Source organism: Bombus bifarius, unplaced genomic scaffold (assembly GCF_011952205.1).
Source record: "Bombus bifarius isolate JDL3187 unplaced genomic scaffold, Bbif_JDL3187 scf7180000009343, whole genome shotgun sequence".
NCBI lineage: Eukaryota > Metazoa > Arthropoda > Insecta > Hymenoptera > Apidae > Bombus > Bombus bifarius.
Window position 1 is genome coordinate 828,180 of NW_022885057.1, and position 24,419 is coordinate 852,598.

The 24,419-nt window shown below is 33.6% G+C and overlaps 1 protein-coding gene across 6 annotated transcripts; it reads left to right on the plus strand.

Annotated features, from left to right (window-relative positions):
- The first annotated feature begins 1,158 nt into the window (after positions 1-1,158).
- On the plus strand, positions 1,159-23,912 carry LOC117215042. Of its 6 annotated transcripts, none has more exons than XM_033461444.1 (5): positions 9,837-9,851; positions 11,473-11,725; positions 18,161-18,411; positions 22,005-22,255; positions 22,862-23,912. In XM_033461444.1, the coding sequence occupies exons 2-5, from the start codon at positions 11,659-11,661 to the stop codon at positions 22,863-22,865; spliced, it is 573 nt and encodes a 190-aa protein (XP_033317335.1). In that variant the 5' UTR covers positions 9,837-9,851; positions 11,473-11,658; the 3' UTR covers positions 22,866-23,912. The 6 variants fall into 6 exon arrangements, with proteins under 6 accessions (XP_033317338.1, XP_033317335.1, XP_033317337.1 ...); XM_033461442.1 differs by lacking the exon at positions 9,837-9,851 and adding an exon at positions 10,796-11,123; XM_033461443.1 differs by lacking the exon at positions 9,837-9,851 and adding an exon at positions 10,796-11,123 and having other exon boundaries at positions 11,624-11,725.
- The last annotated feature ends 507 nt before the right edge of the window (positions 23,913-24,419 follow it).

Here is a 24,419-nt window from a genome sequence, read left to right on the forward strand (position 1 = left end):
TTACAATAAAATTGAAGCTAACGTTTTGAGTTGCGATGGAATTATCATATCCAGTTTGTTAGATGAACAAGATTTTTTCCCTAATTATTTAAGATTGTATCTCATTTGGTACGTTTCTCATTATCATTGTTAGTTAGAGTAATAAGGACTCCTCGGACTCTGTGGAATATTCCATTGATTTAACGTGCAACTTAAGCTTAATCGGATGTAGATCGAGAAATTTGTATGTCGTCAAAGTTACGGTTACTTGTGTAATTAATTATAGTATAAATATAAATAATTAAAGTTTAGAGAGTATCGAATTTCTGAAAAGTTTCGCTATTAAATTTACAAAGTCAGAATGTTCTTCGGTCTGAGTAAGCATAAGCAATTCCAGACGAGCATAGTCAGACACGTACTATAAGCGTTCCTAGGCGTAACTTCACTCAAGATATCATTTAATGGAGCGTTTATCTTATTTAGATTGTAAATCTATTTGCGATCAAATAACAATAAAAAGGGAATAACTTACATTTCCGGAGAATACCGGACGAAACACGTTACGATAAGTTTTAGAATCTATAAACGATAACTTTTATAAATTAATTAAAACTCCATCATTAAAACAGTTTACATGTATGAATCGAGTGATTCTTGAGCTCAGAAATATCAGTCGACACTGTTACTCGATTAGTTTAATTCATGATCTCGTTGTGTTCCAAGTATATTAAAATTATGTTATCACTTGCAAAAACATTTATACAGTCGAACGTATTCTACTGTAGTCAAAATTAAATGCCAAAACAACCGTCGGAAATGTTTTTGAGATAATTATTCACTAAGGTTAAGCAAATATTTTTCCTATCTAAATGTTATCATCGCTTTGACATACCTCATAGTATATCAACCCACCATTTAACTTTTAACAAACCATATACCCAGTTTCTTCATTATCATAACACGGTTGCATAATTACAGCAAAAGACACTGCTACGTGACCCACATAAAATACAACAACTGCAAACCGAAGATATCTAAGGAAGTCCGAAGTGTACACGGAGGATATCGCGATGTTCAAAAACCGGGTTCCCCACGCAGCGTGAAAGCAACGCAACCTCACGTCTGCGCTCACATCAATGATACGCGCTATACTCGTAGCCGAGTCAAGCGGTAAAACTGGCAGCCGTGGGTTAGAATAGCGTACAGAAGCGGGAATCACGCCAGTCCGCGACGAGTTCTCCGTGTGGCAGCTGCGCTCTCTTGGTGTCGTTACGCTGGGGGTTGTTCGCGCGCTCGATCGCACGTATCGCTACGAATCGATCTCCAGATGCACAGAAGAGCAGTGAAAGCTTACCAATTAAAAATACGAGATTCAGTGAGTAAAGTTCTATTTGTGAGAAAAACAGTGAAAAACGAGAATCGTCAAAACGCAGCGGCTCGATCGCCATATTCAGTCCAGAGGTAGGTGCCAGAGATTGTTTGCTTTTTCTCGCGATCCTGAAAATAAGTATCAATGACACAAAGCAGATCTCAAATCCTCTCAATCTTTCCTTTTTTATTAATTGATTCGTTTAAATGCGAATCGCGTTTTTTTCTTACAATTTTACATGATATTTTGTAGCGCTTTTATTTGTTTGTGTACGGAGTTTGGTATTTCTTTCGACTTCATTGGTTCTGCCCCATAAAAGGCATCTCTAGCATATAATATGCTACGTTAGGCAAAAAATTATTTTAATTTTACAGTTTTCCATCTTTTGTAAATTTGTATTTTCGCGCCGAGAAAACCAAACTCGATGCGAAGCTAACATTTCGATTGTTTGCGTACAAAATCCGGGATTTGATTCAAACTCTTTAATTTCATTCATTGCAATTAGATATATAGTATAATATGAAATATATATGGGTATTAGATATATAGAATGCATTTATAAAAGAATTGCATTTCGAAGAAAATTATAATTTCTTGTACAAAAATATTTTAAAATATATGAGAATATTTATAATTCATGGATAATTATTGAAATAGAGATATCATTGAAATAAACTTGTCTGAAAAATTCTCTGCTTCGATTACTTGGACATGAATATTAATTTTTAAGAAACTTATTAACAGATAATATTGAGAAGTTTGCGAAATCTTATCGCTTCAAAACGAAGTTCGCTTTAGATGAAGCGATCTGAAACGCTTTATCGGTGTCTATTAAAAACGCTTTCTAAAATGGTAAAGCTATTTATACGCTCTAGTAATCGTTTCCTAGACGACGAAACAGATTCCTAGGACTGGGAAAATTTATATCGTCATCGTGGTACAACGAATTGGAGTATAGGAAATACCGGTAACTGTCATTTGGCTGATACAAACGCGGATTGTCGATCGTAAACAGAAATTAAGGACATCACTGACGTAAATTACCACGGTGAACAGGGACGTACGAAAGTGGTCAGACAGGATTTATAGATAGATATGCCAGATACATATACTCGATGTATCAAGGATCGAATACTAGCAAATTCTAGCGAACTCTAGCAAATTATTCAAGTATACGTTGTCGTCGATTATTAAACATGCCACTATCTGTGCAGCAATTACATGACAATCAAAAATGGAATATATCAAACAATCTTCCAATGAACGATGTATAACAAGTGGGAAATATGCTAGTTTTGAAGGCGTGAATCAATATACGTCGAACAGACAACATGATTGGTCAGAGCTATGGGAATACTATAATTGCGAATTGTTAATGAACCTTATAAACTGTGTTTGATTTATACGTCGCACAGTTTTTTCTTCACGACAGAATGCATAAATACCGATCTCTTCCACGGCAATTATATACGAAAATTAACGATATAATAACTAATTCATTTGATCGAATGCACGTGAACTATTGTCGCGCCTCTCGATCACGTGACTGTAATCGGGAATATTCCGTCATGAGCATGACGCATCTTCGAAGATTTTATTGAGAATATTAACAAAAAAGAGGGAGAGAGAGAGAAGGAAAAAGTGGGATATTGATAGTTTCCATTAAAGTTTCAAATTACGTCACTAATAAAATTTGAAGTTATATCTACGATTCCAGTAGCTTCAAGCAATTATCTAACTTCCTTTGTGAGAAATGAAGAAAATTAAGAATTTTCATTGTTTCTGCAGTTATAATAGCGATCATATTTCACTTCCTTATACACTGTTTTGATATTGTGTTCTCCGTACACAATGTATCTTGTCATAATATGATAATATTGTTGAAGTGGAAGTCCTGAAGTTTATTAATTTTGTGTTCAAGGAAGTCGAAGTAGAATTTGTTTACTTGAAATATTGGTTTATGAAAATTTTAATTAATATAACGCCATTTCTCTGTATGCTGATATGAAGCATATTCTCACTCGTAAACGAGATTTCAATTACCGAAAGAATTATTATTAATTACGTTTTGTCGTTACATTTCTATAATCCGCTTTATCATTGATGTTTAAGTCCCTTTTCAGGCTTGTTATGTTTACGAATTGAAATGTGAAAGTCAGTGACGTGTTTATCTATTCGCCTGAGCGTACTTACAGTGAGTAACTTCAATATTCTGACACCACAAAATTTTTATTTTATTGCACTATAATTTTGTTTATAACGGGAAAAAACGTAAATAGTCAGGTATAATATTTAGACACTGTGTCTAATAGTATAAATAACAATAGTTTTATACTTAACAATAGTATACTACAATAGTATACTATTATACTATGTATACTATGGAATAGTATACTATGGATAGTAACTACAAAAGTTATACTAAACAATAGTATAAATTTTATTTACATAACATCCAAAACTTGTTAAATAATGCGTATTAAATGAAACAATGTCTAATTTTAACATTACTTGAATATTCGGACACTCTAATTTTTTCATAATTTTTATGTTTTATAAGTGATTTAATACCTTGTAGAATAACCTCCTTGACTAATAACTTCCTTCAAACGTTGGGGCATGTTACAAATTAATTTTATCAAGTATTCGGTATTAATATCATTCCATTCTTCCTTTTATCGCTGTTTCAACACTTCTTTTGACGTTATTGCAGTTTTCTAATTCGCCTTTCTAGTTCGTCCCATAGGTTTTCAATGAAGTTTCAAATTTGGTGATTGAGATGGAGGGTGTAACAATTTTAGACAGTTATACAACAAATATTCCTGTACAATATGTTTAGGGTCATTTTCTTAGTAGTATTTATAAATATCAACAATTGCCATTTTTATTTTTTTAAAACGTTTAAATACATATTTTTGTCCCTAATGCTATCAATAAAAACTATTTCACCCGTTTCAAACGTTGCAATAGATTCACACACAAGCATGTTTTCACCACTGTGCTTTACAGTGGGTTTCATATTTTTAAATTTAGATTCTTTATTCTTTTTTCGCCAACCACTCTTTGCCAAAAATATTAAATTTACTTTTATCGCTAAAATTTACGTCATTTCACCATGTGACTTCTTTTTAAAATTATCGTGCATAATTTAATCTTTTCTTTCTATTTGCCTCCTTTACAAATGACTTTTTTTAAGCAACTCTTCCGTTGTGACCACCTTTTTTCAGTGCTCTGCGTATTTTTTGGGGATGTACCTTCTTCTATCTCTATCAAAAGTTCGTCAGCTAGTTTTGCAGCACTTAATGAAGGCCTTTATTTTTCTTGTTATTTTCCTTTGGTCAGTGACATCCAACTTTCTTGTCTGTCCTTTTTGTGGTATAGATTCTATACGATCTTCTTGTTTAAACCTTTTAATTATACCTCCTACTGTGCTCTTACTTAAATTAAGCATGGCTGCAATTTGTCTATACGATTTTCTATTAGCATTATGAAAAATGACGAGTTGGCGTATATTAAAACTGTTATTATTTTTGCCTGTCATTATGATTTGTGAATTTCACGAATATCGAAACGCAACTGATGCTACGAGGCTTGATATGGTATTTATATGTAGACTAGCATGTTTGTAAACAATGATAGCCTTGGAGTTCTGGAATACAAAGTATCATGAATGTTGCTGCATCTCTGTGTTCGAATATTAAAGTAATGTTAAAATCAGATCTTTCATTTAAGATATATTATTGACCCAATGTTACAAGTCATGGAAATAAAATTTATACTATTGCTAACTAAACCTTAGTATTGCCTTAATATTATATCTGATCATGCATGTTTTTTTCTGTTGTAAAAAAATTTATAATGGGACAAAATTAAAATTTTGTGGTGTTTGAATATTAAAGTTACTCACTGTATATTTTAGAAATGTACAAGATATACTGTTAGATGTACACATACTGTAATTATTAGTAGTCAATTCAACATTCTTTGTCAGAAATTATCATAAACTAAAGCTTAAATTAGTTCTGTTATTAATTCTGTTATTAAAAGGTATATATAAAATTTCTACTTTCTTGATAACCAGTACTATCGTTATGAGAAAAACTCGATAGTTTTGAATATTGATAATGCAAAAAAAATATTTCATTTCCAAAGGAGAAGGAGATAAAGATAAAGAGAAAAAAATATTTATACTAGAATAGAGATCATTCTGCACTTGGTATGTTTAAGAATTTCAGGACTTCATTATTTAATAAATAAGTGAGTGTCATTGCGGATTTATCGTAAAACACGTGATAAGTGTAAAATATGATCCTGTTGTCAACGACTAATCACGCAGCACGCTTCGAAGTGCGAAGTTGCGAGAGGAAATTAGACTGGGTATGGTAATTTAATTATGTCGACAAATAGCATGTCGATAAGTCCAAGGCGAACTGTAAATCACAATTTGTTACTGTTCATTAGCACTCACAACTTTGAATAATACATAGTTTTAATAATAGTTTCTATATATCATTACATAGTTAAGATACTTATGAAGTGAAAAAAGTGTCATAAAATCATTATTTGTATACAAAGAATACTGCAAAACAATTTTTAATTAAATTTGGAATTAGGAAATTCAAAACGGAAAATCAGTTTGCGGAAGTAAGAATTACTCATACTTGGCGCAGCGTCGCCACTCACTATTTCACAATTTTGATATCATTGCACGAGATCACCAAGTATAACGAGTTATTAATAAAACACGCGTTTAGCTACGCGGTTTGATTCAAAATGAGATCCACGTACCACGTGCTGAAAAACGTGTTCATCTCGAGCCATTGGCAGACACTTTCACTAAACCTTTTCCTAGTGTGTGCTCCACTTTTCATTTATGCTCGTGTAAAATTTACTTATATATGCCTTTTCAGTATTCCATGTCGAAACAACTCTCTGAACACAGGTTCTCGCACGATTGTTCATAGCCACTGTTCAATCTAATTTCATGATTTTGTAAGTCAATAGTAGTATTTCATTTGAATAAATAACAATAAAGATTTGCAAAGCAAATATTTCTTACACGTAAGTTTCTTAATACACGTTCTATAGAAAAATGTACTGGAAATGTCTATAGCTATTATCTACGTATAGTACGAAATATGGTAGAATTAGATTTTGTCGTAAAAGTTTGGGTCGATTAGAAATTTAATGATATTTGGATTGATGTCATGCTTGCTATTTTATGAATGAATTGGTGAAATGAATGATGTTTTCTGATTCAAACAACAAATAACAGTCGATTATGTAGTCGTAATAGCAGTTGCAATTAGAAGAATCTATTTTCGTGAGAAGATATTCATGACTAATTTTAGAATTGTTCGTAAATAGGATATTACTGTGTCTTTTTCCGTTTACGGTAATTGTTCTTGTTAAATCATATTCGGCGGCTTTAAAAAAGCCAACTCACTGGCGTGTAATCTAGTAAATAAAATAAGTAGAAAAGATGGTAATGAAACTATGGTAAAGCGGCATCGAATTCAATAACTTGGGCGACTGATGTTCCTTTGAAAATCGACACTTTTATTTGTACGAACAAACTCAGCTTATGAATCTTTTACACTTGGTTTCGGTCTATAAACTCAAGGTTAGGAATACATGTAGATCGCGACACCGTATATAACGTTAGTGGAATATTCTACGCCACTTCAGACATACTAACACATTTGTAAATAATTATTACACAGTCACGTATTCACGTGTTCATTAAGCAGTCACGTATTATAAATTATAGAAAAACGAAATCTTATCTCATATTGAATTTGAAATAAAGGCAAGGGATTTTAATGCTCTGTCTTCGATGAACAATGTTACTAACAACAATAATTAGTTTCAATGTAACTAATTAACTATTGCATTTAACTACGAAAAACCTTAATTAGTATATGAGAACATACTCTGGCTATTCAAAATATTCACAAATATTGACAGAATTAAAAGTTCCGAAGCAATATTTGTTGTTTATCGAGATTCCGAATTTTTCGGTTCATTTCACAGGATTCGGATGGGATTTGCCGAAAGATCACCTCGCTGCAATTTGCATCCATATCTCCAATTTATCCAAGAAACCAGAAATTTTACTTTTACTTTTTACTCCTTCCTTTTCCCCTCCATTCTGTTTTTATTTCCCCGCGAAGATGCCCATTTGCATTACGTTCATGAATTTTGAGATAGCACATATGTATCCTTTTTCGACATAAAACAGAGAGGGAGTACTTTACCTCTGAATAATTGATTTGGATAATATCCTTACATTTCTTGACTTATTGTGTCGGCGATAGAAACGAAGAGATTCGATTGAAATCGCGGAGAACGCCTCTGCATGATGCATTAGCACGTTGAATATCACCGATTAAATAAAACTTTTTAGAATGAGCATTGAAAGATGACACATGAGAATGTTAATTTATATAATAGAAAATAAAGGAGTGATGTTATGCAGTAGAACAGAAGTGATGCAATTTCTAATCAAAGTATGAGCTATTCGTCCGTGAACGTGGACGTAAAATAATTGACGAATCATTCTTTGAAGTGACATCACCACCCAATAAAATTTCTGTTAATTTGACAACATTAACGTGAAACGAATCAGCTACATAGTAAATACATTATCTTCTAAAACTTCGTCCATCTTGACGATTAGATCAAGTCGAAAGTCTTCCCATTCTTGAAACACTAGGTTTGCTGATCTGTAACATACATAGACAATTATAATTTTTCATTTTCTTACTAATTATAAGAGCAAAAAATGTAAGATCTATAATTTGGATGTTTTTGGTAATTCTGGTATTAGCATAATGTGTTGTTATCGTATTGTGTGATTATTAATTATCAGGGAATAATGTATATGATACGAGTAAATGTCTGAATTTACAAAAATCAATTGTTCTTATAACAGTGCAAATACCAAGGTAGACAAAGCATCTTTAGCACGGGTCACATTTAAGTGCGATATCAGCTAAATCATATTTGCCTTCCATTTCGTCTTCGTCTTTCCTCTTCGTCTTTCCTCTTCGCCACTCTTCTTCATCTTTTGTCTTCCTTTTTAATTTAGGTTCACTTCTCCTTGATTGGCGTCTCCCTTCTCAAGCGTTGCAATCTCGTGAGAGTTACGATTTTGACGTAAGTTTCCGTGTTGCGTCTATTAACCGACGATAACTCTCACGATATCAGTGCCGCAAATTTATTTACTGGTTACATACAATGTCTGTGTGCATGCATGTTCTTTTCTTTCCTTTCGTTTTATCATTCATGCTCTCGTATCATTTGTTTGAGATTGTGAATCATTTATTGAATCTGACCACTGACTGGTCAAAATCCTCTTTTGTCAATTTATGATCATACTATACATGATCGTATTTAAACCGATATTGTGTAGTATTACTAGTGACCGTGTGATTTTTGTTTTCGTTTTTTTTATATTTGCGAATCGAATACGGATTATACATAATTGAAGGTTTCTTGTAAATGACGTTCCAAGTGCAAACATTGAAAAATGTTGCTTTTTTAACATATAATTTCCTATATGTCAATAGGAATACTGTAGTATAGAATTTAAGAGCAATTTCCATTTGTAGATAATAATAATGTTACAACTAATTTAACGCTAATATTGTTATAGGATAACACCACTCTTACGTCTAACATTTCCTCTATATAAAACAATGTAAATGGCATTAAGTGATAGACATGCTCGAACATATAGATACTAAATATCACTAATTCTATAACAATTCTTGCACAGAACATTGTAATATATACTTTTGTAATAAAGATAAAAAGAACATCCTGAAAAAATGTATCTTTTGTTTTGGTACAAGTTATTTAAGAACAGAGTTGATATTTACACTGTTTGCAAATTTAAATGAATAGCACATTCAGTTTTCTTTGCAACTAAGAAATGGCACGTACAGACTTCCTTATAAATACAATTCCATAAAACTTTGTGGTGCATTTGGATTATTGTACACTTAAGATAACTTTTGTAATAATCAAAACAAATCGAATGTCGAAAACAATTTTATTTTCTAAAAAATTTGATATTTGGTATTTACAGTATTGTCTACAAGAGGTCTTCAATTATCGATCTTTTTCTCTTTTCGCTGCGTATTTTATTATCAACGTACTTTCAAGGTACTTCCATAGTTAGAAGCGTCACGTGCTTAGGTACCCATGACCCCTGTCGCGAGCATTCAGACGATATTCTAATGTATGACTATCTGCTGCGAACCGCGTGACGCAGGTCAGAGTTCAAAGAATTCCTCTGCATTCATTGCGTGACAATGGAAATCGATACTGGAGTGATTGAAAAAGTGTTCGCACGATTATCTATCAGTCAACCGTTTACAATGCCACGAGGCTACTGCAACTTTCGTGCTGTGTAACGTTTTTGACCACAATGAATCAATTTAATAAAAGAAATTTATACGAAGTACAAGGAACGCGATAAATCACGTAGGACTCGTCTGTATGTGAAACTGTGAGATTATTTAAATAAGATGATTCTGCAACGTTCCGTGGTTACATCAGTTTTATGAAACTCGTATCAATATTTAGGAAAACATCGTGACTTTATTCGGCTTCGTGTTTAATGAAATATTAGCTGGTTTTAGAGATGATTTCATCAACCTTGGAATTACATTATGTTCGATCTTATGAAAGAATGAAGAGTTTTATAATAAAACCAATCTGGCATTTCATTGGAATAATCGACAGTTTTATCGGTAATCTTTAAGGCTTTCGTGGAAGCAATTTAATGCAGAGTAGGAAATCATAGTTAGTGACCACGAATTCATTAACATGTTTTTTGAATTTTTTTATTAAGATATTAACAGTGTGAATAAAAAGTTGTAACACAAAATAATTGAGAAGAAAGTACGCCACAAAGAGTACAAAATGAAGATATTTAAAGATATATGAAACAGGAAAAAATCATTATATTGTCACTCATATGAACATTTCGATAAAACAACAGAATAATTGCGTGTGTTCTTATCTAGTGACGTCGATGAGGTGTAATTATAAAATATACAAGACAAACGTAGGGTGCGGAAGAGACTACCAGAGGATTAGCGTTCTATCGATTATACTATCAGTCAGGTTTTCATTAAATAGAAAATACGAAGCATGTATTCTAGTCGCGCAGTTTATTTCTCTACAATCGTCGAACAATGGAAATGAATGAAGAATAGGAAATATAACAGATAAGATTAAAGAGAAAGTATATTATCTATTATAACGTATATCAAACTTTCAGCACATCTATAAGTTGACGTTATGGTTGGAAAATAATGCATGTTTTTATCAGGTTTTATACGTAAATTTCATTTTCATAGTATCAAATTTTTGTAGCCATACGAAAGCTAGTAAATGTGATTACCACTGGTGAATATTTTGTTCTAAAATTATTAGATGTTCGAGCTATGAACAGATATAAACAGTTACATGGAATTGAAAATTTTCTGCAGTTAATATGCACGATATTAATGAATATCTAACAACAGGAAGAGCAGCCATTTCGGTGCATTAAATGTCCCATTAACTTATGAGCTAAGCGGCCGCAGAGTCGATTGTTTGCTTTTCTTTCATTAAGCGGTGCTCGTGGCGCAAGGTGTAAAATTAGGTTAAGGTTAAGCCATGTAAATGGCCGTGTAACCATGTAACAGTTGCAGCCTCGTTGACGCAACGATCGACAGAAATCGCCGGGACGAAAACGCGAGTCTATGCAGAGAAACCAACGGTATATGTATAATTTATAACAGGGAACCGCGTATATTAAATGTAGAGTAGCGTTAAAACGTCACGTGCGGTATAGTATAGTACGCGATAACGGGTTATTCCCGAAACGCGAGAAAGTATACACACAGATCGATCTTCCGTTCAGGAAGTCTGTATTCCACGAAACCGTACCTCGTGCGAAAGTCGATACAAAAGCCGCTACCAGAGGCTAATTTTTCTCCGTCTTTATTTTCAACAACCAAGTAATCGTACGTGCACGTAACCATTTATTCGACACCACAGCGCGTCAACATATAACGTTGGTAGCAAGCACTGTGAATGCGAATTGCAAGTGTTTTTATTGAAAGCAGAAACAGAATAGATGCTTATTTGACGATCATGAAGAACGATCGAGTAAACATCTTGTGCTGATTCGATTAACTGTGCTTCGTCCATTTCCAAGAGTATTGATTCTAACCAGTGTACTGAATAGTGTTCGATCTAAAGAAGAATGACTTATAGAAAGCAGATTTTAATGGACTTCGCGGAGATGTAACATGTGTATTTATGTGAATCATGCACTAATCGATGGTGCAATACTGTTTCTCAATGTAATAGCACCAGGTATTTGTTGTCTGTATTTATCTATTAAATGTCGCGAATCCCAATTTTATATGTTTTACTTTGCTGATACATTACGTCATCTATCTCTCGTATTTCGTTCGATTTGACGCCGGTATAGTTACATTTTAATTTTCGTTTCGCGTGATAAAATAAAAGCAAAAACGGCTGGGTATTAGTTAAGCATGAGACCGGTTAAGTTTTTACCGATTGTATACGGCGATATCGCACAGGTAAACATGTTGTTGCAAAGTAAATGTATAAAAAACAGAAACGTTGATGCTCATTCGGTTCTTAGACTACTGCATTTCTCTCACGTTTCTCATGTTCACGTTTTCTGCGTAGCACGTGTATTTATTATTACGTGTGACATTGTTGTTCTAATAGTGAAAACCACGCAACCTTGATCCATTTTATCACGAACAGTGAACGTTTGAAATTAAATTTAAAATGTAGGCGATCTTCGAGCATGAATAATATTTGTTCGACCGATGGTTCATTTTTAGCTCAGTGTGAAAAAAGGATGACAAAGTTAAAGCAATATGGCTGGAATGTAAATTGAATATTTTATGTGTGAATGAGTTCGTCATTTATCGTGCAATTGTACCATTTAATACTTTAAATATGTCAAAGATACGATAAAAGCATGTGGTATACTTGTGAAATGTAGTATAGTACACTGTCATATAACAAGCAAACAGCGATTTTTTATTAAAGAAATTATTTCATATTTTGCAACAGAGTTTCCTTTCTATTTTAATAAAATATGAAATTTTTAATTCATAAACATATAAGCGTCACATTTTTATAAAAATTACAGTTTTATTGCAATTTCCACATAAACGTTTGAAATTCTTTTCAGACTGTTCTATGCTGTCGTTGTCGTTATTCTAAACGCACTTCATTCATTTCAATCTATCACAGTTGGTTATATACTGTGCAATTACTTAAGGTTTTATATTGCATCGCTCCCGTCGTATCATCGGGCTATTGTTTTGCTATCAACCAAATGGCTGGCAAGAACAAGAGTTATTAATTTAATATCATAACGTATCCTAATCTGTTACTAACGTTTTTTAATTGCTATTACCGTGTCTACTATCTGTCGATCACGTGCATATTGTTTATGATTTCTTTAACATCCTATAACAATATTTATACACACGCATATATATACATTTTGTAACAATTATTCTTCGTGTGGTATCATAGAAACATATTTTTGTGCTTAAAGCGTCTTGTACACTATGTAATTTGAGGTTAAACGATAATTAAAGGTAATCAATGATACACAGATCTATCAAAACGAAATTTAATTATTAGAGATTAAATTAATCGATAATGGCGCGTATCCGTTTTGGAAATTCTTGATAGTACATATAAATATGATTTCGATTCGATGTACATATCATAAATCAGTTAAGTAATCAAATATTTGCACGTATATAACTGCTTATGATTGATGTCTTTGATTACCATTTCCTTTTTCCATTGTCATCATATTGTTGCGATAATTCTATCACCTGGGGAGGAGGCTTATATACTTTCCTCGTGTTTCACAGTAATTGGAAATCAGGTTTGATTTTACGAGTATCATCCTTTCTTATCTCAATTCATGGAATTGCGTAATATTTCTTCTCCAAGTTATTCACTGTATCACGGATCATTTATCTTATATAGAATACCTAATATGAATTATTCGTTAACGTTTTAATAATTCAGTATTGCACAGCTTCACGGTTACTCCTAAGGAAACGACGTAATTTATTGCAAAATGTACATCGCTTACAATTCAGAGATTATTGACGTGGCTATTCACCCATGACTCAATATTCTGGAAATCGCTAACAAAACTGCAAACCCGATCTGAATATGTTTCTGAAGTGCCAAAAATATCGCTGAGTCATTTGTATGCTTTTGAATTTGATGAAGCATGAATTTATAATACACATGATAAATTATAAACATCTTTTATATTTCATTGAAGCGATTAATTTTCAAAAAACCAAAGAGAAAATAATAAGATTAATATAAAAATATCGAAGTGTGTCGAAATTAAAACAAGATTCTAACTGACGCATTCTGTAAAATACCATCACGCCCACTGATAATCCTTCCTAATCCTACCACCACTCCTACTTGAGTCATAGTGTCTTATCTGTTTCCATAAGAAGAAAATTCCTGTATCAAAAATCATCGACAGGTATGCAGAGTAGAGAAAATGACGGCTGAGTTGCGTTATGTGCAGGAAAAATGGAGGTAGAACGTGACAGAGGCTTGTCTGGCTGTTATGGCCCGATTCTACCGTTGAGAAAATTCACACGTACGCGAGACGCCTATCATGAACACTCATTGTTCGTGCTGAAATTAAGCGATGCCCCATACGCAATTTTGGGATAAAGATTTCCTTTGTGGCATGTATTTTCCGCTTTCAGAATAGAATGGTAAGAAACGGTACTGGCGATATCGTCTCATAGAATATTCACAAAGGAACTACAATTAGAATCGGTAGAAGCTTATCGATGTCCCAGGAACTTACTGTAAATATATGTGGGATAAACCGTACATAAACCAGATATATTGCTATCCATATGTCGTTCAATTATAAATCAGGAAGTGTTTGTTAATGCCTGTTAAAAGAATACCTTTTTTTTTGTTTCTGATTACTTCCAGTTGTTGTTCAGCCTTCATCTAGAGACACGTCCTGGATTTTCATAATTACGCAAGGGAAACTTCCATGATGTTGCAAATAGCAGAACAAACCAGATTACTAGATGTGCTCTATTTTTAGGCGCCGATTTAATTCTATCTCTGTGTATGTGTGTGTAACTGTTCAGCTAAATTCATTTATTCTTGTGTCAGTGTTCTACGTCAAAATACTTTGAATTACACGTTATATAAATAATACCATAAGTAGTTGAGCTATAGGAGTATCAATTTTTCTAATTGATTTTAGATACTATAATTGTAATGCAGATTTTTCTTGTTTCTTTAATAAAGGAAAGAAAGAAAGGAAAAGAATAAAATTTCTATTAAAGAAATTATTATCAAATTCTATTCGCAATTACCTTCTCTTTTTGTAAAGATCACAATTTGTAAGAGGTATACCCCTTTCGTGGCCAAACTTACGTCCTTGGCCATTATTTCATGCACCTATGCAAATGAAAATCAATTTCACTTGTGCAATAATAGTCATGCTCTGGTTTCGGAGTAATCACGTGCAAAGTGATGAAAAAATCACGCGACGGCACATTGAGCAAACGAGGGAAGAGAATGATTTTATAAAGTATTGCACGTGTATTTAGACAAATTTATTTATGACAAATGAGCGATAAGTTTAAAAAATATCATCCCTTATCTTTATGATTTCTGCCCCGTTATCAGATGTAATCCTCAGGTATAAAGACGTAACTCTGTATGCCGCAGATAGGCATAACTTCGTATTTTAGTCGACCGGGAAGTGTGGCACATATCAAAGTACGAATTTGCTCGTGTGTTAAGTGCCATTTTAGGATATGGACGAAATCAATGGTAAATTCTTTAGAACGAACTTGGAATTATCATAATCTTTCATTCATACCAAAGTGTGTTTACGATATCGAGTGTTCTCATATCAAACATACAAAAAAAATCTATCCAATTTTTAAAGTATCGCAATTGTGACTTAGCATGATTTAAATATTAAGTAACAATAGTTAAGCGCAATATAATAATTTAAATATTTGATTGTTCTGAGAAATTACGACTTCTTTCCTCTTTTTCTGCAGTTCTGCGTTTCCCTGCTTCTACTTGTATTCATTCGTCTTTTACAAATTCCATTATTGAGATACCTTTGCTCTCTTAATTTCTTGCGAGAACTGTTTCAAGGAGATAAGTTATATAATTTAAATAATAATACGTTGCTGATCGTCGGTATTTAGTTATAGTTAGGATTTGAATACCAAAAGAGAATAATTTGTAATCACGCTACATTCATTAATATTCATATTCTTCTGTTATTTGTAATTACGCATCAGGTTTTTCTTTTTTTCTTCTTCTTTCCAGCTTGCGGTGTTTGTGTTCTCTTTGAAATTTGTAATTTCTTGGTATCGCATCAGTGCAACGATAACGTGAAATGTTGCTTTTTGTACTGTCTTCACCGATAAGAAATTTGCAAACATTTATTATCATTTGCTTTACGAAACAAACGCATATCTTCCAAAAAATCCATCGTAAAAATATACTGGAGTTTTTAACCAATTCGTATTATAAAAGTTTTCAAAGTGTAAAGGTTAACATCGATATTTCCTCAAACAGTTTATGAACTATATTTTTCTTTGTGGGCGATTAGGCGGACGAATTTCTCATGTTATACAAAAGAGCACGCGTGATCTTCGATAAGAACATCGTTCGCATTTTATAGTCAGTGAAATAGATGCGTTAACATTCGATTGGTTTTTATTTTTAAAATAGCATACGGCGCGGCGGGGCAGAGAAGTGACAGATATCGATCGTACGATTGCTGATGTCCGAGATGGCCTACCTTTGTGGTATATTCATTCTCGTGTAGCCTACTTTTCTCTATCTTTTTTTCTCGCAACCGAAGAATATTTATAGATTTTTACTTCACGCGAGCATATTTCTTTAACACTCAAAACAAACACACCGCCGATCGATTTATATTTTATCATGTTTACACACTTTTCGCACATTAATTACATTCAGCATCACCCAATTTCGAGAAACTTTCATATTTGCTCCAATACCATGCATAATTAGCTGCCGATTTCTTTTGTATAGAACAATCATAAGAAAGGTAAAAACCACCAAGATAAAAGTAGGATATATTTATATAAGATTCAAAGAGGATTTTGAAACCAGGGAAAGCGTGTAAGACTTAGAGTACGTCTTGATTACGAGATATCAGCTTCAGCAGGAATAACGTCGTTGAGATTTTTCATGCGACAGGGAGTAATAAACATTTTCGTGGCAGAAACAAACTTTCGTTGGAACGGGTTATCTTTTCTCCAGAACCCGTATTTATCGTTGTCCTTGATTTCATTGTGCGTCACTTACCAAACTTTTATTGTAAGTCATTGTCGCTAGACAAACAATTGCTTTGTTCGACTAACCCACTTCTACAAATAAGTTTCCTACCTTTTACCTGTCCGTAACGATCCTATTCGTCATTTATATTCATTGACTTCCATTATAGTCATTAACGCGATATTATTGTTTACAAATTTCCATACATATTTTATTGACGAAGAAAACGCGTTTTTCTTCTATATCTTAAATTGTGGTTGAATTTTACTTTGTAATTTGAATTCCATGTAAGATTTCATTTATGTTGACTTCTTCTAATTTCACTTCTTCTAATTTTCTACTAAACGTGAAGTGTGAAAAAGGTAAGGTTTTATGTCCAATCTGAAATTCATTAAAATTCATTTGTTGTATATATGTTTTATATGTATGTATTTAACGATCAAAAGTGTAAAAAGTGAAAACTAAGTGGACGTATGTCCCCTTAAAATACATCATGTTTGCTCGAGGTATACTCAACATCATGCGTGATCTGAAACGAAGTTCAGAAACAGAGTTGTGTCCACTATGTCATCGCGCATCGCGCGAATCAATATCGTACAGTTGGAAATAAAGTACGTGGCAATATCCTCGCCGTAGTTATATATAGCGTCATTTTCTAAACTTGATCGTACGTACATATGTCAATCTAATCAAGTCACGGAAGTGGAATATTACCTAAAAATAAACTATACTTTGGTATATATCTACGTAGAGGTTTGTCTCCCAGTAAAGATCAAAAGGTTTTCTACTATAAAAAAAATTTTCTAACAATAGATACACACTTTTCATACCTCGATAAATTTAGTTTCAAATCCATTCATAAAGTCTAAAGAAATATATAAATCAGAGGAACTATATCTAAACCAACAATTTCGTCTGAAATGCCAAACGTTAGTTTCTTCATGCATACGCTATCGTTGTTTATGTCATTGTTCAATGATTTAGTGTCCACAAATTAAATCCTCTGCGTCACCCAAAGACGTGAACCTATTTTCAAAATGCCAGTGAACTCTGAGATTTCCCGAGTATTTGAATTGATATTTTTGAAATTTGTTCTAAATTCAAATCTTAGTTTTCAAATTCAAATTACAGAATTCAGAAAATTATTAGAAATATGAAATTCAAGTTAGAAAGAATTGTTCCATTACTAACTGATGGAAGCAAAAATTCAATTGATCAAGTGATCTTTCTTCTGAACAAATTCTGAAATTACTATCATCTAATAATAAAACAATGATCTTCAGAAAAGCCGAGATTTATCCCGACAAATTTTTTCTTTAACACGGTGGGCGATCGAACGATATACGACAGTAAGGAAATCTGTCTGAAACTTTTCAGGAAAGTTGCAAAACTGATCTCTTTTTGCGATTTCAGCAATGTCCTTGGAGGAGTCGCGGCGTTCGCAGCGTCCCTACAGGTACGGAATGGTTCTCCTTTGCGTTGGAGCACTGATAAACTGGTTAGGCCTCGCAGAGAACTACGTCGAACCGGTACGATATGTTGGTGTTGCTTGCATAATCGCAGGCGCACTTCTCATATGTGCCGCAATGTGTTGTTGGCTGCACGCACCGCCAAGTAGGGCAACCATGCACACACAACACACAAATCATCCAATCACAGCACAGGTAAGTCTCCATTTTTTAATCCATTACAGCGATAATCATTTTATCTTTTATCGAAATTGTCAAACACGTCAGGGAATACAAATTTGTCATGAGTAGAGATTGCGAATAAGTTGAGAGAATGATTTGGTATCATATTGGCATATTTTGAAGAAATTAATCAGACGTTGATTTGATTGATTGGAATTTGATTCTTAATTTATTATTGACTTATCTTTTTCATATGCAGCATGTAATTGTTGTTAAAGAAAATACAAAACTAAGTAATATATCTTATACTATAAAGTGCAATTCTAATAACAGATCGAATCGTACGTCTTTAATTAGCTAGTCGAAAGATGAAATTGAAACTTCTGCGAGCAACAATGTTCCAAGAAAATTTGAGATCAATATTTTACTTCTACGTTTGACTACATCTTTGTATTTCAAGCAACTTAAGAACTAGTCACGTGCATACAGTTAACCTATACATATAGTGAATTCGAACAAACTCCCGATTAAACAGATAATATTTCTGAACTTTAGCCGCGGTGACAGTTCACTTAACATTGCCAACATTTATGTATTCATATTCTAAGATCGAGAAATCTATCTGAATCCTTTCTCTCGGAATGACCCAAGATAAAACAACAGCTGTAACTCTATTGACTGAAAGAGTAATTGAATCTAATTTCGATTCTATTTCACGTGTTAAAATCCTTATTTTTTCCGTAAACGGCTCAATTTACCACCGGCAAACTTTTATTTGAGTTTAAGGATTTCGAAACATACTTGATTGAGACCTCCGAAAATTGCAGCGTTTTTCAGATCGATCCAGGTCAACTTCCTATTATAGACGGCGAACCGGTCGTCTATAGCACAAGTAATAGTACGCAAGGGAACCGTAATCACCAGCGTTTGTAAACAGGCTACGAGATAAAAATAATATAGTTCGATCAAAATTATTGCAGTGGCTTTTCCTCGCCTCATAAATCGCTCGCTAGCTCCTAAAATCGACATAGTTAACATACGCCATGTAGCGTTTCGTAAAGCGGCAATAATTGCTGTGTACTCTTGGTACAAATCAGCTTCGTCAAGAGTGAAAATTTATGCACAACGTTTAAAGTTCGATAAGAGAATGTACGGTAAACGAAATTAATTTTCGTAATTCCTTTTGTTCCACAATTCATTATACATATAGTTACAGCATACAAGCATAGTACACAGTGCCGCTTATAATTTTTCGAGGATTTATTTAGTATTAAAGAATCGTGCTTAGCTTTAAAATCAATAGATTAAAATCAATACTAGCTACTAATAGATCGATCAATAGTAATATCAATAACAAATCGGTAAAGTGACAGATAGATGATAATAATGTAACATTAACCACGTTTATAAACATAAGTAGCAATAAGTGATGTATATCAAGATCTATCAGGTTATCATTTAGAAGCTAAGTATATTTGATACAAAACCGATTTCCATGGAAACGGAACCGTATTAAAGAAATTGTATTCCCTTTTTGTGGTCAAATATCTCACTTTACAGTACTACTTTGCGGTGTATCCTGTATAGAAGTATTAAAAAATCACTTTCGTTCGTTTCTTATGATATAATTTTCACATGAATGTGATCAATGTATCTTTATAACACGTAGTATGCTGCCAAAAGTTACAATAAGAAATAAAATTTCTAATTCATATGGCCACCGAACTAAAAATTCTTATCCCTCGAACAATTATAAGCAATATCGTAGACGCGATCGCATTACTTTCACAGGTATTATGTAACTTCTGGGAACCAGACAATCAGAATCCTCCGATTATCACTGAACGAATTCTTTTGTCGCACGTTTTCTTTTATCTCCTCGCGATTCTGTCATAGCTTTGTTTGCAACGTTCTCTTTTGTCCTACACGCCCCATTGTGTCTACGCTTTCATTTCACTCGAATTTTGGTCATGCAAAAATTGTTCTTTCAAAATCTGTTTCTCTTACTTTTTTGCCTCTCCTTCACATTTTCTGCATTTTGTCATTAAAACGATATGTGGGCGTAGTATAGTCGTGTGACTTAGAATAGCAACTGTTCCTCTTTTCGTTCACGCAGGGAAACAATAGAAATGCAAAGGTCTGTCTGTGGCTCGATGCATAAAGGAGGTCGCTGGTAGTTACAGTACACTTATCTACTACTGTAAGGATATTCACCCGGAAGCACGTATCTATATTTATCGGCGGCCATCCTTCGATTATTCTGCCGTGTCCCAACTGCAATAAACACATTTGAAATAGTTGTCAATTTTCTGTTATGCAACCTTTTTTTTACAGTAATTAACATTTTAAAATCAACCTGTTATTAATAAAATAGAACGTCAAGAATGTAGAATGATAAAAAATACATAAGAAATATTCATGTTTTGCAAACAATATTTCATCGTTCTTAAGTAAAATGGAAATATAGCGATGCATTGATATTCATTTATACTTCCAGATTATCATCTATTTCCATTACTAATAATCTCATCATGGATCATTCATTTTTAATTATTAATCATATTAGCGAAACGAATTAGTCTGACAAAGATCATGAATACGATTATAAGATATTTATTCATGTGTATATCTAACGATAAGTATAACAAGAGACTTAATCCCAAAGTGCATTATTTATTGTCGTGCAATATTTACGACGGATACATTCATAATTTCTCCTAGAAAATATGTATTTGAAATGAAACTTAATGGTGATCCTTCAAGTATGAATTTCTATCATAGAATCTTAGTCGCATAAACAGGTCCAAATGAATTAAATAAGTAACTAGCAAATTCTCAAATACCAACTTCTATAGTTGGCATCAAGTAAAAAATTCTAAACAACAAAATCGTGCGATATTTTTACAAATGGCTTTTACGTCAGCTAGATTATTTCCAAACGAAGAAACACGATCATTTATCGATCTATATAACAATCACGAATGAAATCGTGAGCCACTTGAGTCAATAGAAACCGAACGACCAGTGCGAGCATTGCAAAATCTCTAATTTGCGATTTGTACCTAATGAAAAAAAGTCGCCAGTTTCGTCGAAGAAAAAATCGGCTCTGTTCTCAGTCATTCACCCAGCGATTCGAGCCGACAAAACGATTATGCAATTTTCCGCGAAGCTTTCTTTATAGCCTCGAATAACCGCGCTATTTTCATCCTGTTCTGTATCCGGCGTACGTAACTCTGCGGTAAACGCGCGCCCTTTCGTGACTTAGATCCGGCCAGCTATAAAGTTTCTAAAGAGTGTCGAGGCAAACACGTAGGTGGATATCTATAGACCAGTCGCGATATATATAGAAGAATAACCATTTTGGGGTTAATATCCTTGCCGTTGATCGTGTAATACTGTCGTAAAATATTAACGAGATAAGAATCGATTCGTACGAATTGGATCGGAGGGGTCACTTTCGAAAGGCAGACGTTGATCATTCATGGCTTTAAGTATAGAACTCTATTGAATTACTATCGTTTTGTACTTGAATATATATATTTATATATGTAAATATATATATATATTATTATTATTTTATAATTTTTTCAAACGCTGATTCGAGTGATAAATTCTGTATCACGCAGATCGACGATCCTATTCACGTAATCTCCATTGAGGAACCATCTAGTGGATCCAGACAAAAACCACCAGATTACGAAGCGGTTACGGACGCGCCACCTAGCTACGACGATGCCATCAAGTTGAATCCTAGTCATCTATTTAGGCCGAACAATAGCAACACGTTGTCATTACCAACTGTACACAACATGGTTCCTAGAACCGTGGAGATTGTTTCTAGGGACCCGACGCCGTCGCCGCCGCCGCCTTACGCGAGGTAAAATACAATTACGCATCCATTGCTTTCTCTTCGATGAAGCGTTCGATTATTTAGTTGATAGATTCTCAGTAAAGTATAAAAAGAACAGGTGTTTGACGTATTGTGTCGTTCGTAAGTCGTGAGAACTAGTTAGCCTAGCCGCGTCGTGAAACGTAGGGTGGGGATGGAACGAAGTCAGGGAATTCCATACATCTGGGAGGAACTATGATGCAATTTCACTTCGCGATTTATTACAGGTGATGCTACGAATTGTTCTATAAAACTTGGTTACGTCATGATATACTACGAATATGGTATTAGTTACGTCAGAACTCCGTTCATTTAAACTTTTCTGTGAATAATTCGCTGGTTTTCCCGCTATTTAGATAAGATTTTTTCATTCAAATAATAAATTTAAACAACAAGAGATTGTTTAATTAAGCATTAAATGTGCCAATAAATGTTCTGTTATATCTATAACGTATGAGATTCGATCGAGTTTCTGAGAATTTGATGGATTCCTATAGAAATTTTATTGAAAGAAATAAATCTTTTATTGATAAGTATGTGTACAGATTTTTAATGTAATTATACAATTATATTGATGATTTCTCTTTATTTTAGGTGAAATATTTGGCAATACCACTCATGATCGCGACAAAAAAGGCTTGCGGCATGCTAGAGTTCCTGTGTATTGCAATACATCTACCAACCGGCCAAGTACAAGAGTGCAAAGATGGTACGAACCATTCAGCCGTTCGTTATAGCTGTTACAGCACCGTCAAGGATGGGAGAGCCTCGTTTAAGTAGACCTCTTTTAAGTAGACTAAAGATATTTGTGTTCAAAGAATCAAACGAACAGTTCTCCAAACGGGACTCGGCTTTTGTCACTGAATCAACGCAACGACACGATCGAAGCTAGGATCGAGGGTAGAGTCGTATTACATTGGTCGTTACAGATGGCGAATTTTGTTACAAGAACTTGAGAAATTCGAAGAAGAGAGAGCTCAAGAGAGTCAAAGGGAATGTAAACATTGTGCCTTCTGCAAAGCGCCTAGAGAGACACAAGCCTAAATGTTTGCACAAGATACTCATGACTTGATACGTAGTTCCAGAGCTGTCGAAACTTCAAGTGAACTTGTCAATAAACCAGTATAAGCATGATTAGCGAACTCGTCTGGCTAATTTAGAGTGAATCTAAAATAGCAAATACGAATTGTCGATAATTCGATACACTTCGTGCGTTTGTACATTGTTATATCTGTACGCAATCTATAAACTGTATCCATTATCATTAAAAAGAATAGGATTTGCTATGGTCGAAGAACTTAAGAGACCTTTACGTGGTCTTAAGAGACCTTAAAAGACGTGTAGCAATTGGAGAGAGAAGCCCTAAAACGTGCCGGAACTAGAGATGTTCTGAATTTCATTGCTTAGACAATCCCGTGGCTTTTTAGAGGAAATACGTTTGCTTGCCATATAATTTCGATGATTATCATTTTTACACGATGTACATACCATATGCAAAACTCATTCACACGTCCATTTTATTGTGATATATACGATTATGCAGGTATTATATAATACGTTACTATGTCAAGTTCGACGTTGCTTTGTGAAACAAGACTCTTTTTTTATAACGAAAATGCAAATATAATGATAGGCAACTTTTAAACCTGAGTTTCTTTCCTACACCACTTCCTTATAGCGTTTTCTATAAGATTCGAAACGATAGATAGATTCTAAAACGATATGGACTATGGCCATAATCGATAAAAATCTTAAGAGGTCTTCTTAGTATGACGAGCTAAAAAATCAATCTTTTTCTTTTTTTTTTATAATTTGACATCTTGAAAATATGTCCATAAAGTGTTAAAGTTTAATTCTCAATATTGGCAGAGATCCATGCTTTCGAAGAAAACGGAATGAGTGTACCGAAATCGCAGTAAAACCAGAAAGTGAGTAATTGTTTGAAGTAAATCGAATATATAAATCTTCTACGTACTGTAACATCGTATTTCATATTCCACATCATGTATTCCACAACCAATAGTTCAATTACCATACCTAATATCTTAAAAGTTACATATCAAGCATCGCGATCTCTGTCCCGCTCTATCTTCCCACATTATTCACATACTCTGATTAAGTGAGATTTGTGCATCGGATTGGCATGACTAAG